The 13,547-nt window shown below is 37.6% G+C and overlaps 2 protein-coding genes and 1 pseudogene across 4 annotated transcripts; 1 reads left to right on the top strand and 2 right to left on the bottom strand.

Moving 5' to 3' along the window:
• Positions 1–464: 464 nt before the first annotated feature.
• LOC147939779 (uncharacterized) lies at positions 465–1,148 on the bottom strand. The gene has a single exon (XM_087461024.1). It carries the CDS (start codon positions 1,146–1,148, stop codon positions 465–467), a length of 684 nt encoding a protein of 227 aa, XP_087317150.1.
• Positions 1,149–1,817: 669 nt separating this feature from the next.
• On the top strand, positions 1,818–4,491 carry LOC104709318 (ferric reduction oxidase 4 pseudogene; annotated as a pseudogene). The gene is made up of 3 exons (XR_015563653.1): positions 1,818–2,245; positions 2,745–2,975; positions 3,058–4,491. The product of XR_015563653.1 is annotated as a ferric reduction oxidase 4 pseudogene (transcript).
• Positions 4,492–8,868: 4,377 nt separating this feature from the next.
• On the bottom strand, positions 8,869–11,417 carry LOC104706692 (alpha-humulene/(-)-(E)-beta-caryophyllene synthase). 2 transcript variants are annotated; one of them, XR_015563295.1, is made up of 7 exons: positions 11,187–11,351; positions 10,796–11,075; positions 10,341–10,713; positions 10,042–10,260; positions 9,800–9,953; positions 9,457–9,705; positions 8,869–9,365 (listed from the first exon to the last, which is right to left on the bottom strand). XR_015563295.1 is itself a non-coding variant. In XM_010422902.3 (7 exons), exons 1-7 carry the CDS (start codon positions 11,271–11,273, stop codon positions 9,075–9,077), a joined length of 1,638 nt encoding a protein of 545 aa, XP_010421204.2. In that variant the 5' UTR covers positions 11,274–11,417; the 3' UTR covers positions 8,869–9,074. The 2 variants fall into 2 exon arrangements, 1 of the variants encoding a protein (XP_010421204.2); XM_010422902.3 differs by having other exon boundaries at positions 9,800–9,938; positions 11,187–11,417.
• Positions 11,418–13,547: the final 2,130 nt, after the last annotated feature.

The raw sequence follows: 13,547 nt of genomic DNA, 5'->3' as shown, positions 1-13,547 counted from the left end.
TAATTGCATCGACGGACACCTCCACATGGCGTCGATCGATGTTCATAGGTTTCTCGCACCGTCCTTGCAGTGCAGTCTCCACTTCCAAACCCATAAACACCTTGTTAATATCTCCCAACTCATCCCTTGTTAGCTTAACAAACCCCACATGTGGTAGCCGAACAGCCTCCTGATCCACACCCTCTAATGAATAGAGCCTCCTATAATAATTTATAGTCAAGCTTTCCAACTCTTGCATATCCGAGATCCATCTTTCCTCATCATCCTTCAACATCTCAATAGGATTCCGCCTACGCTTTATAATTGTCGAAGTATGAAAGAATTTTGTGTTTCTATATCCAAGGACAACCCATTTTCCCGAGATTTCTGAAACCAAATTAACTCCTCTTGTTTTAAAATTTCCTCAAACTCCCGTAATAAATCCTCCTTCTTCTACAACAGAACATCCGATTGATTCAGCTGTATCAAATCCTGAACCGTTTTAATCTCATTAGCAAGAAACTCCTTTCGTTGTGTACAATCTCGAACACTTCTATGTTTCGTTGTTTCAGTTTATCCTGCAATCCTCGTAACGCTTTTGGTGTCGTAATCTCTCTGTTCCAAGAATGCGACAATAAGTCCTTGAAACTTATATGCTTTAACCATGCGGCATCAAATCTAAAAGGTCGTCGTCGTGGATCCCCTTTCCCCTCCTGCACAAGCTGTACGTAGAGAGGAGTATGGTCTGACGCCATGAATGGAAAATGTGTGACAACTGCCTCCTGCCATTTCAACCTCACATGAGCACAACACATCACCCTATCCAACCGTTTTGCAATAAAAGTATTAACCACGCGACCTCTTCGCCATGTAAATTTATTGCCTCTAAATCCCATATCGATTAAAGACATCTCACTGATCCATTCTCCAAAAGCTAGTGAACCAGGGGACAACAAACTATTCTCTCTAGTTCGCTCATCTAACCGAAGAATCATATTAAAATCTCTTCCGATAATAAACGGCTCAATAGTCCCTTGAATAACTTCACTTAGCTTGCCCCATAAGCCACACCTCCGACTCACAGTTGGCGCTGCGTATACCGCAATTATATGCTTCACTTCTTGTCTACTTGTCACACGAGCATGGATAAACTGGTCCAATGACTCCATAATAGATACATCACCCACACTTGATCTCCATAACAACCACAGCCCCACCCCCCACTCTGGCCTTGCGCATCCACACAGAACAATTAATCAAATCCTAAACCCTAATATATACGGCTCGCCTACCACCACCTGCATGTGTCTCGAACAGAGCCAACACGTCTATATGAAATTTCTTCAACATATATCGTATCGATCATCGAAAGTTAGGTTTATTTGCTGCCCGAAAATTTTACATTAAGCAATTCATCATTATTACGCTATACACTCGAGTTTGAATCACCGGGGAACAATGTTATGCTTCTGCTACCCCCACCGCATCATGCAGCTGATCACTCCACACAACCATTTCGTTATTAACACTCTCCTCGTCCGACAACCTTGGAATTAATCTGGTCATCTCCTCCATGCTTGACGACGCTGAGTTGTCTCCTCCTACTCCCGCCAAAACGGTGCCCACAAACACCCCACCTAAACGCCTCACAGCTCATGTTTCAACTCTTAGTCTTTTTCCCGACTCCGAAAGTCCCATTCCACCATTTGTCGACTCAAATACTAGCCCTCTAGTGGGCCTTGCGATATGTTTTGGTTTAGCTTTTGGCCCATTAACTCCAAATTGAAAACCCATGGCCCGTTGAGCACTAGGCCCATCACGTCCCCCATTTTTTTGCCATGAATTTAATTCATCTTTCTTTCTTTCCTTGCAGCACACTCTTACTCGTTGGCACCCTAACAGTAGTTGCATTTTCCTTATTCTCCCCCACCAAAATATCAACTTCCCTTGTATCCGCTCCCAAGCTACCAATAGCGATGGTGATTGGAATAGCGATGTGGGTGACGAGTTTACCATCCTATAGACAAAAGAAGTTCGAGATTTTCTTCCACACTCACCAACTCTACGGTCTCTACATAATCTTCTATGTAATCCATGTGGGAGACTCGTGGTTCTGCATGATCCTGCCCAACATCTTCCTCCTTTTCAATGACTGTTACTTGAGATTCTTATTGTCCACCAAGAGAACCAGACTTGTTTCCGCTAGGATCTTACCTTAAGATTAAGACAACCTCGAACTCACTTTCTCCATTTACGTTTACATTCAATGATTCAAATGAAACAAAAATAGTTTATAGGGTTTTCCTTTCAACAAATATATTTTTAATTAATAATAAATAAATACAAATGCAAAATGCAAACGAGATGAAATCTAATTTTGTCAGATTTCTATTTTAAAAAATATTTTGATGTTGAATTTCATTGAATGCAAATGTAACATTTAACATGTAAATGCCAAATAAAACACAAATTTAGCAACCAAAATCTTATTGAACGTAAACACACGCTCAATAATTTGGGCTAGAGTGCCGTGTTCAGGCCAGCTTAGCACATGTACTGGTTGCAAGAGGACAGGGTCTAAGGGTCCAAAAAAAAATTTACATGTTAGTTTTTTCTATATATATATATATATTTGGGTGTATTTTATAAAATAGCACCGGATCTACATAAATTTGAGTCTGGTCTGGCCGTGTTCAAGACAATATACAATGTATAATGATTGTAACCATTTTATCGTGATCTAACTATAGGGCTACAATATACACCAACAAGGCAACAAGTATATTGTTTTTACATGTGCCGAGCATATCCAAGCTTCAATGGCATCCATTCACAATAACTTCGAGCAGCAACTTGGAGAAAGATACGCTAAGTGTTGTAATCAGAAAACAGGGAAGTTGGACTCAAAAGCTTTACACCCATATCTCTTCTTCCATTGATTCTCTCAAAGTTTCTACTAAAGGTCCTTATGGCCCTAACTCTTTTGATGTCTCGAGGTACAAACTCAAAGGTCTTATTTCAGTTTCTTACTTGACTACTTTGTCCTAAGTTTAACCAATTGCCATTCATCATATATAGGCATGACTCTCTAATACTAGTGGGCGGTGGCAGCGGAGTTACACCCTTCATTTCGGTTATCAAAGAACTCATATCTCAGAGCCAAAACCAAAGCACAAGGCTACCATATGTTCTTCTTGTTTGTGCCTTCAAACATTACCATGATCTAGCGCTTTTAGATCTAATCTTCCCATTGGATATATCAGTTTCTCCGAATTGAGGCCTACGTTACAAGAGAAGACAAGAAGCCCGAGACAACTGATGAGCACAGACTTCTATAGACAAAATGGTTCAAACTGCAGCCTCTAGACTATCTTATCTCACCTATTCTTGGACCCAAAAACTTCCTCTGGCTCGGAGTGGTGATCTTATCATCATTTGTCATGTTTCTCTTGCTCATAGCGATTGTCACTCGTTACTATGTATACCCTATTGACCGTAACACATGAATTATATATATAACTTCTCGTACAGCGCGCTTTGGGGCATGTTCCTAGGATGTGTGTGCATTTTCATCTATTAAAAAGGCTGAATGAGAGAATAGAATTACGGGTATCAAGTTAGCTCGGGATTGCCCCACTATTTCACACTTGTTGTTTGCAGATGATAGCTTGTTCTTCTGTAAAACAGAGGCGGCTGAGTGTACTACGGTTATGGAAATTATAGGAGACTACGGGAAAGCGTCGGGACAAGAGGTTAATCTGAAAAATCCTTCATCCTGTTTGGCAAAAAAGTCCCGCTTGAAATAAGGACTCGGCTAAAATCGGTAATGGGTATCTTCAGAGAAGGTGGTATGGGTTTGTATTTGGGTATTCCTAAAAATCTTCAGGGTTCAAGAACCAAGGTTTTCAGTTATGTCAATGAGCGTTTGGATGATCGAGTTAATGGTTGGTCTGCAAAGTATTCATGGAAAGGTGGTAAGGAAGTTATGATTAAGTCGGTAGTGTTGGCTCTTCCAACTCACGTTATGTCTTGTTATAAATTACCCCAGGAGTTAACGTCTAAATTAACAAGTGCTATCTAAAATTTTTGGTGGCCTGGGATAAAGTCTGTAAGGACAAATGTGATGGAGGTTTGGGTTTCCGTACTTTGGAACAATTTAATGACGCAATGATGGCTAAACAGTATTGGCGGTTAATTCATTATCCGAATTCCCTGATGGCTCGGGTCTTGCAAGGCAGATATTTCCAGAACAAACATCCCTTATAGTCCAAGAAGCCATATTCTCCTTCCTTTGCTTGGAGAAGTATTTATTCTATGAAGGGTTTGGTCGAACACGGATCCAGATGGGCGATAGGTTCAGGCTGTCATGTCTCGGTATGGCGAGACCCTTGGATCCCAGATTCTCAGCCACGACCAGCTAATGGTCGAGGGAGATTGTTACATCCTAATCTAATTGTTAATCATTTAATTAACCCAGTTACTAAGGAGTGGTATATGCCAATCTTTGAGGAGTTTATGAACCCTGAGGATATCCAGATTATTCAATCTATGGAGATCAATAAATTATTTAAATCAGATAAATTGATCTGGCACTATACTAAATCAGAGAAATATTGGGTCAAATCGGGTTATCGGCTCGCACGTGAATTAATTAAAGAAGTTGAATATGGGCCGACGTGCACGGCCCTTAGGGCACAGGCATGGAAACTTGAGGTTCCCCCGAAGGTTCAACATTTTTTCTGGCAGATTGCTTCCGGTTCCCTCCCTATGATGGAACGTCTTGCTTATCGGGGTGTACAGTGTGATACCCTATATAAACGATGTGATTCGGAGGTGGAGACCATAAATCATGCACTTTTTGAGTGTTCTTATTCGCGTTGGATCTGGGACTTATTTCCGATTGACATAAGTTCCGGGGGTTTTCCTTATGGTTCAATCAACTCAAATCTAGATTTTCTATTCTGGCGGGTGCCATCCCAGTTGAACGCTTCGGATATATGTCTCCGATTACCGTGGCTTGTCTGGTCAATTTAGAAGGATAGGAATAAAAAAAAAATCTGGGAACTGAGGCAGAGCCTATTGACGTTTTTAATCAGGCGGCCAATGATAAATTGTTATGGGAAGAGGCAAAGTCCTCCTACTCGGACTCCATAGATTCTTTTCCTTTGGTTCGGGATCCTTCTCCTCGGTGTCAGGTCGATGGATCTTGGAAGGCTTCTGATCCTTTTGTGGGTTTGGGCTGGTGGTTTTGTAACAGTGAGGATACCACGCTGCTATTGGGAGCACGGAGTCAGCGACGAAGTCCTTCCCCCCTACACTCGGAGGTTCAGGCTTTGATTTGGACGATGGAATCCATTCTGGCGGCAGGTGTTAATTGTCAGAGTTTCGAGACGGATTGTGCAGAATTAGTGGCAATGGTGTCATCTCCCAATGAATGGCCCGCTTTCTCTAACCTGTTGGATGAGTTTAGCTTACTCCGATTATCCTTTCCGTCCTTCATGCTTTCACGGATCCCGCGGTCGTCAAATGTAAGGGCAGAGTGCCTTGCTCGTTCTTCGAGATATTTATCTTCTGAAACTTCCTTTGTAAACTTTTTCCCTCCGGTTTGGGCAACCAACTTTGGGGTTATCTTCTAGATTAATGTTTGGTTGACAAAAAATATATATATTATAAATATTTATATTTTTTAGAAAGTTAAACTTTATAAAATATTAATAATATTATAAATATTTTAAATTTTTAAAAAGTTAGAAGATATTTAAAATATTAATAATATATTTAAACTTTTACGAAACTTTAAATATGAGAAATACTCAACCGTTTTAAGAATTCTAAGTATTATAAATATTTAAACTTTATAAGAATCGCCAATCTTATAGAATGTAATTGGTTACGATCTTAATAAATAACATATCAACTCAATCTAATATTTATAGTACAAAACAATAAATATTAAAAATCAAGATGATATAGTGCGAGTTAAAATATCTCGGGACAGAGTTATATAGCGGGACGGATTTTGTCGATATTTCTATAAATTTAAAATATCATTAATTTGGTGTTGCACGTGTAAAACATCATTTCATTATTTTGTTAACACTATCGGTATCAGAGAATATACATTTCTAATTAAATTGATTAAATAAATATTATGTAAAAAAAATTATATTGTGGTATTATATGGTTTCAACTTTAAACCATAAAATTAATAATTATTATATAATATAACTATAACATATTTAACAAACAAATACAACTTATAATTTAAATATTTTAGTTATAAATAATTTGCCTCGCAAGTGTGCCGCGGATCCTATCTAGTATTTTTGTATAAATAAAACCTATTGACTAATGAATATAATTAAGAGAAATTATTTAGCTACTAAGGTTTCCTCCAATTCTAGGTATAACAATATTTTTTTGAAGAGCTAACAGCGAAGGCTAAGTCTTGAGGTTTTCGAGTACAAGAAACACCATTATTCTTGATTGACAGCGTCTATTGTGAAGAGTTGGAATAAGTTGCAATATAACTAACCCTACTCTTCACATTAAGTTTCTTAAAGTTGGTTCCTTTGGTCTTAACTGATTTCTTGAGATGGAAGCCACAACCTGACCTTCGTTCAAGTTCCTCTTTTATTTTATCATAGAAATCTACCGTGGCATGGTAAATGTACTTCATGCTGTCCTGGTTAAAGCCATCTATCTTATAAGTCAAAACCATAGAAAAATTCGAACTTTATAATACACATTATTTTATATATCAACAAATGTGGTACTTTCCATTGCATCTGTGAAAAGCCCTTTAATAAAAGCTCAAGTTCCTCCATATGCATCATACTTCATACATATCATCAAGCGATGTGAGAATAAGATTAGTGCATTAGCTGATATAACTTGTGCTTACTGAGGCTCAAAATATGCTCCAAGTGACCACAAGTACGCCTCTGTTATCCTATATCCCTTGTGTGATATACATTGCGATAAACTGATGTATGGGATGGGATGATTTTCCACCATATAAACTGATCAGTGGTCTTTATCTTTTTGGCTTATAACCTTGTACAATGACCTCGCAAACTCTATTCATGTTTCGTAGGAAAATTGTGGTGTCTTACTAAGGGACAAATGTCTTTTTAATTCGCAAGTATAACATGTGACTCTGTTATAAAATTTGTCCCACAATCACTCTATCCCAAAAAATATGAATTAGGGAATAAGACTCAGCCTTAGGTCTAATATCATGATGGTTTAAATTCAATATGAGAAAATATTTTTGTTCCTATCAAAATGAAAATGATGCAAAATAAAATAAAATGTTTCAAAAAAATATATTTGTTTAAGAGGTGCTAGTGATCTAGATTATCTTGCTAAAAACTCCTTTTGTCGTCGAAACACCACCAATTATTTTCTATGAAAACCTCATGTCATAAAGGAAACTCTAGCAAAGAAGAGTACTCACTAACCTAAAAATACAAAGAAAAATTAGAAAATTCAAAAGCTTGCCAAGACGATGGTACTCTACTCTATACATATATGGACACCGAAGGAATCTTTTTTTTTTTTCATATGAAAACTAAAGGAGTACGCGTTGTGGATATTTATCCGCCATACATAAACCTAATAAGTGGTCGTTCTCTTTCTCCGACATATCTAGTGGGACGCCAATATGTCAAAAATTTGGTCGATGTTCTTGTTCGTTATTACAATTGAATTCCTTTTTGAACGTTTTTTTTTAACAAAATAGTGTACAATGATTGATTATAATATATCATAAAATTAAAAGAGAGTCATCTAAGATGACTTAATACAATAGCAAAATAACTAGAATAGCCCATATCTTTTTTTTAAAAAGAGCTTCTAACCATTTTCATATATTAAAGAAACTGCCATCTAACTATTTTTGCGTCTTCGGGATCGTTTCTGATAAGCTGATCATTGAGCTCCTCTTTATTTCATTGCGGCTTAGACACTCTCTCTTGGATTTTCCATCTTACTCCCAGAACTCTCCTTAAATAATGGTAAAAAGAAGAAGTTTCCAATTGCCTTGCAAGGCAAGAAAGAGGAGGAAACTCTAGGTCGCAAGTTCATGGTCTGTGTTATATCAAACTCTGTTACCTCACCCACCTTTGACTACCGCGCCTTTTTCATACATCGTAACAGCAGCGCCGTGATGGACTCAACACGGGTAGCTTGTGGCAGACGTTTTCCACACGAACCTCTATTTTTGAGCTTTTCAGCCATCAAAGCACCAAATTCGAACCTCTTTTGTCTTAGATTTTGTTCCGCTTACGAGTAAGGGAGGAAACTCGATAGAAATATCAGCAGTTTGAAAGGTTATTACAATATGTTTGGTCTGCAATATGCATGTACGCACCTTACATTTCTAAAAATGTTTTAAGATATTTAAGTCTATATTTTGAGAATTTTCAAAAAGGTATCACTTCTTTAGTTTTTAATACTACCATCACTTTTTTCTTTTTCCAAAAATCACATATCCTAAGTCTCGAGGGAATTCAATATACCAGGTTTTGACGAATTCAAGCAGTTCATGAACAATTTGTGATGGATTCACCAAAATAATCCATATAATAACTAAAAACCAGCGGATTTAGCTATTAAGTATAATGGTCTTTTTTTTTTGTCAAACTGTTACCACTATAATTGATAAATTACACATAAATACTCATAAAACATGTACTTATACGAAATATTTATTAGGAAAACATGGTGGAGGCATAACTATCATTCTTGAACAGCTTGCGGCTAAGGCTAAGTCTTGAGGTTTTCGAATGCAAGAAACACCATATACATAAGTTACTACCGTAACTTATATAATCGAGTCATGCACATTCTTATTCAAATATAAATGGATTCACCAACAAAAGTAAATATACGAAGAGAAATGGATTTACTACCAGAAATACAAGTAAACATACAACAATGGATTCACCAACAAAAGTATAAATACAAAGAGAAATCATGGATTTATTACCAGAAATACAAATAAACGTACAACATAAATAAAAATGACAATTCGACCATCATAGTGTAGAGAATTCATTCAATGGATTGGAATAACCACCTCCACAACATTCTCAAATAGGTATACTTTCAACGAGCAAAGAAACGATATGTGCCTTCAAGTACTCGGGGTGGGTGTAAGAATCTTGGTACCTATAGAATACATCGATGACACGGGAAAGGTTAAAGATTCGCATCAAAAGAGGAAAAGGAAACGCATGAGGCCTCATTAGCTCTTGGTTCAAGTCCTTCCATGCATCTGAAACAATGTTTCCCATTTCTTCCACAGCTATTTCCTTGGAAACACCAAACTGATTCATATAACAATCAATTCCAGTTGCTACATGCTCCCGTTTGTGTTCAAACTGCAATTACAAAATACCAAACATATTCAGTTTGAAAAATTAATACGTATATACATATATAGTTAGGATTCCAAACTTGAATTGTTCTCACTTCGTAGCTGGAAATGTCATCTGTGAATCTACTGATTATCTCAGAAGCTACCCTAATTTTAGGATGTGAGCTTAACCATTCAAAAGCATCAAGTTTCGCGACATCTGTCATCCTCACGAATGTCACGGCTATCAAGGCATAGTAACCTGAAGACAAGATTGCATTCTCTTTATACTCATCAAATGTAGCAATGTAGTCCTTTTTCAACCACTTTGCCTCTTGCATATATCCATTCGCTGTTCTTTGCAACTGATTGTGAAGAGTTGAGTTAGATATATTGGATAGATATATACATAATCAGAAAATCAGAATGATGCTTAAAGTTGGTTCCTTTGGTCTTAACTGATTTCTTGAGATGGAAGCCACAACCTGACCTTCCTTCTTTCTCAAGTTCTTCTTCTAGTTTATCATAGAAATCTACCGTGGCATGGTAGATGTACTTCATGCTGTCAGGTATCCCATTAGGAGCAGCGGGAAGCCACCTGCGTTAAAGACATCTATCTATCTTATAAGTCAAAACCATTATTAAAAATAAAAAACAAACTTTATAATACACATTATTTTATATATCAGCAAATGCGGTACTTTTCCATTGCATCTGTGAAAAGCTCAAGTTCCTCCACCGTTCCAAATGCATCATACATATCATCAAGCGCTGTGAATAAGATTAGTGCAATAGCTGATATAATTCGTGCTTGAGAATACTGAGGCTCGAAAAATGCTCCAAGTGACCACAAGTACGCCTCTGTTATCCTATGCCGTGTGTATGTAACTTTAGATTCAATCTCCATGTCATGGTGCCACCTAAATATAATATGAAAGAAGTTCAACAATCCATGCAAGACAATTATGTATATGTGTTGAGTGGCCATGATAGTTGTTACCTTGCGACCCAAGAAAGCTCTTCACGGTGTAATATTTGCAGCAAATTAAAATCTATCTTTGCAAACTCAAGTATTGTTGGGTCACACGATTCTTCTTCCTGGTAATATGAGATATATTGTCTCGTTTCTATCCTTGAGATGCCTTTGTGGTATGGATGTCTCAGGGCATTCTTGATGCGAACTGCGAGATGGGGGCTAGATTGAGACGAAATTTCTTTTAAATGAAGGCATGAGAAAGCGAGAGCCTCGTCAATAATGTCTTCTCCGTGAGTGCTCCATTGTGCAGATTCATACAAACTTAACATCCCGTTTGCATCGGCCACCAAGTGTCCTTTGAACTTCCCATTTTCGTCAGTGAACTTCTCAAACATATCTTGAGGTGAATAAATGAAATTTGAGTTAAATGAATACCATGAAAAGTGTGTAGTGTTATATCTTAAAGTATTTTTAATTACCAGCAGAAAGTTTAAAGCCAAATTGCCTGAAAACTTGAAAAAGTATTCCAACCGTGTACAAATCGCATTCGTCTTGTCTTATCATCTGATTAAAGTCAGGACAATCAAATAACTTATCCAACTGCTCTACAATATATCTCTCAAAATGATAAGAGACACCGAGGCGGCATAAAGCATCGATGAATTTGATGTGCTCTATTGGATTCGCTTTGGAAGACATAAACGATTCCTTCACAACCTCCTTTAGCGTAGCATGCTTCTCTTTTAACGTGTCATTACCCTATATGGCAATGAAAAAATCGAGTATACATGAGTTTAAAACAATCACAGTAGGCTACAAATAGTAAATACTGCATGAAGTAATTAATATGAAAAGGATATATATACGTACGAGGTCAGACTTTGAGAAAGAGGTTAGGGGATCTTCCCAGATGTTTGCAGGAAAATCAGCTAGTGGACGGTGAATGTCACTCCCCATGCTAAAAGTTTCAGGTAGAAATTGTTTTCTCACTAAATGATTCACTTATGGTTCTACAAATGATATTAAGCTTTGCATATACAACTAAGTTCCATACACATATATATAGAAATGTTCGAGAAAACCATTACGATAACGAGTTTCAAGATTTAGGCGTTGGACGATTTTCCACCATATAAACTCATCAGTGGTCTTTATTTTTTTGGATTTTAAATATGGTCAACATTGTACTATACAGTTTACGTAGGAGAATTGTTACCTCTTAGACCATCTCCACTAGAGCAATTCATGTAAGTTGCTCATAATTAAACTAATTATATAATTAATATTAAATTAATTAAAATAATTTATTAACAACTTTAAAAATCGTCTTTCTACTAGAGAACTCTATCAAAATTGCTTAATCATTAAAACAATAATTTTTTAAACTACAAATTTCAACCAAAACTAGAAAGCAAACATCTACAATGCAAAGGATACCAACTTTTATCATAAAGGATACCATTACTTTTGTTGTTGTATAGTATAGTAGTTGTGTATATGAGGACAGTGGAAGTGAAACTCCATATGGTTTTGGTGGATAAAAACGGAGCATTGGTGTTGTTCTTAGAGTTAAGTGCTGAGATGTACAAAGCTGGAGTTTCAGACAACATAGAAGCTTACATTCTATTTGCCCTAGCAGAGTTTCTTTGGTTCTCTTTGGATAGAACTTGGATTGGCTTCACCATTGCCACTCCTCTTGGTATTGCATGTCCCTTAGCCGAAATCATCATCATGCAGTAAGTAAACTGCGCGATTTTCAAACCATCACTCTGTTTTTTTAACAGAATTAAGTAACAGATCGACAAAACCTGCATATAAACAGATACTTCCATCTATTGTATTATCCAGAAGCAAACATTGAGATCTTTGACACGTAAAAAAACTTTATACAGCAGACATCTTTAAACAAAAACATAACATGAATACTCTGTTTCTTTTTTTGTTTTGTTTTCTGGTGAAGGGTGTAACACCCGTGACCCAAATTGTGTTATTTTGGTGAGGGTGTCGATCGACACTAGTGGTGGTGTTGATCGACACCTTATGTGGTCGGGTGTTCGGTTCGATTTCAGGATTCTCGGTTCAAGCTAGTTTGGTTTGGGGGTCGTATTTAAAGTGGGAAATCGACATTTTTGGGAGAGAATACGTAATTGTCGCCGCTTTTGAGTGAGAAAGAAGAGAGAGAAAAATCCCCAAAAGTTCTTGTGAGTTTCCTAAGATTCTTGAAGCTTTTGTCCCTGTTCTTGTGAGTTTTTGGCTTGGAGGTTGGAGATCTAAGGCTGAGAACGTGGGAGAAGCTTGTGGTGGTGTGTTTTCGTCATTGTTGGTGAGATCTCTCAGTTTGGCAAAGGTAAGTGCATGACCATAGCTTATCTAAGTTGAGATCTCTGTTTCTGTGATTCTGTGTGTTGTGTGGTTGTTTCTGTTGGTTGTTTGTGAGTTTTCGTAGCTCCTGAGACTTGGATTCGTTCCTGGGATCTTGGGGAACGGAAAGGAGAAGCTTGGAGGCGAGATTCGGAGTTTTTGTTCGAATGAAATCGATGCTCGGCATCGGTGTCGGGCGACACCAGTTGGGGTGTCGGTCGACACCAACGCGAGGACGACTCAGAGACTTGGTGAGTGTCGGTCGACACCATGTGGAGGTGTCGGTTGACAATGCTAGGGATTTGGGAATGTCAAACAGTGTCGATCGATACCACTTGTGGTGTCGGTCGACACCAGATAACCAGTGTCGGTCGACACCCTTCTGACAGCGATCGGTTTATGTCTTGTTGCTTTGTGCATGTTCCTGGTTTGTTTTATTATTGTTGTTTGTGGCATGCGAGATCTTATTGCTTGTGTGGATAGCCCAGTAGATGGAAGGATTGCCTCACTAAGTATTTCTGGTAATACTTACGCCTCTCTTTTGTGTTGTAGCGCAGGTAAAGGCAAAGTGTGATCGTGGGATCCAGGCGATGAAGAGGAGGATGTACTAGAGGCTCGGTTGTTTGCTCTGTATTTTTGTTAGGATGCTAGAGTGGAACTTAGTGGTCTAGAATGGATGTTAGGAATGTTGGTTTCATTATTGATTATGTTCTGGATTATTGTTGGAATTGATGTCATGTTATTTCTTAACGGTTATTAATTATTGGAGTTGTTTATTTATTTTTATCCGTTGTTGTTGATGTTTGGGGGTAAGTTGCTAGTGAGTATGGGATCACTAGATATTAGGTTATTAAAAAAAAAATGGTCGGG

This window comes from Camelina sativa, chromosome 8 (assembly GCF_030686135.1).
Source record: "Camelina sativa cultivar CO46 ecotype springtype chromosome 8, ASM3068613v1".
NCBI lineage: Eukaryota > Viridiplantae > Streptophyta > Magnoliopsida > Brassicales > Brassicaceae > Camelina > Camelina sativa.
Note: the sequence above shows the minus strand (reverse complement) of the source record. Positions and strands in the feature narration are given on the sequence as shown.

Bases quoted from the DNA above. Each gene is read 5' to 3' on its own strand.
- LOC147939779 (XM_087461024.1), bottom strand. From the start codon at position 1,148: ATGGAGTCATTGGACCAGTTTATCCATGCTCGTGTGACAAGTAGACAA.
- LOC104706692 (XM_010422902.3), bottom strand. From the start codon at position 11,273: ATGGGGAGTGACATTCACCGTCCACTAGCTGATTTTCCTGCAAACATC. The intron at 10,714-10,795 runs GTAATTAAAAAT...ATTCACCTCAAG, and splicing joins TGGCTTTAAACTTTCTGCTG to ATATGTTTGAGAAGTTCACT. The intron at 9,939-10,041 runs GTACCGCATTTG...TCTTTAACGCAG, and splicing joins TTCACAGATGCAATGGAAAA to GTGGCTTCCCGCTGCTCCTA.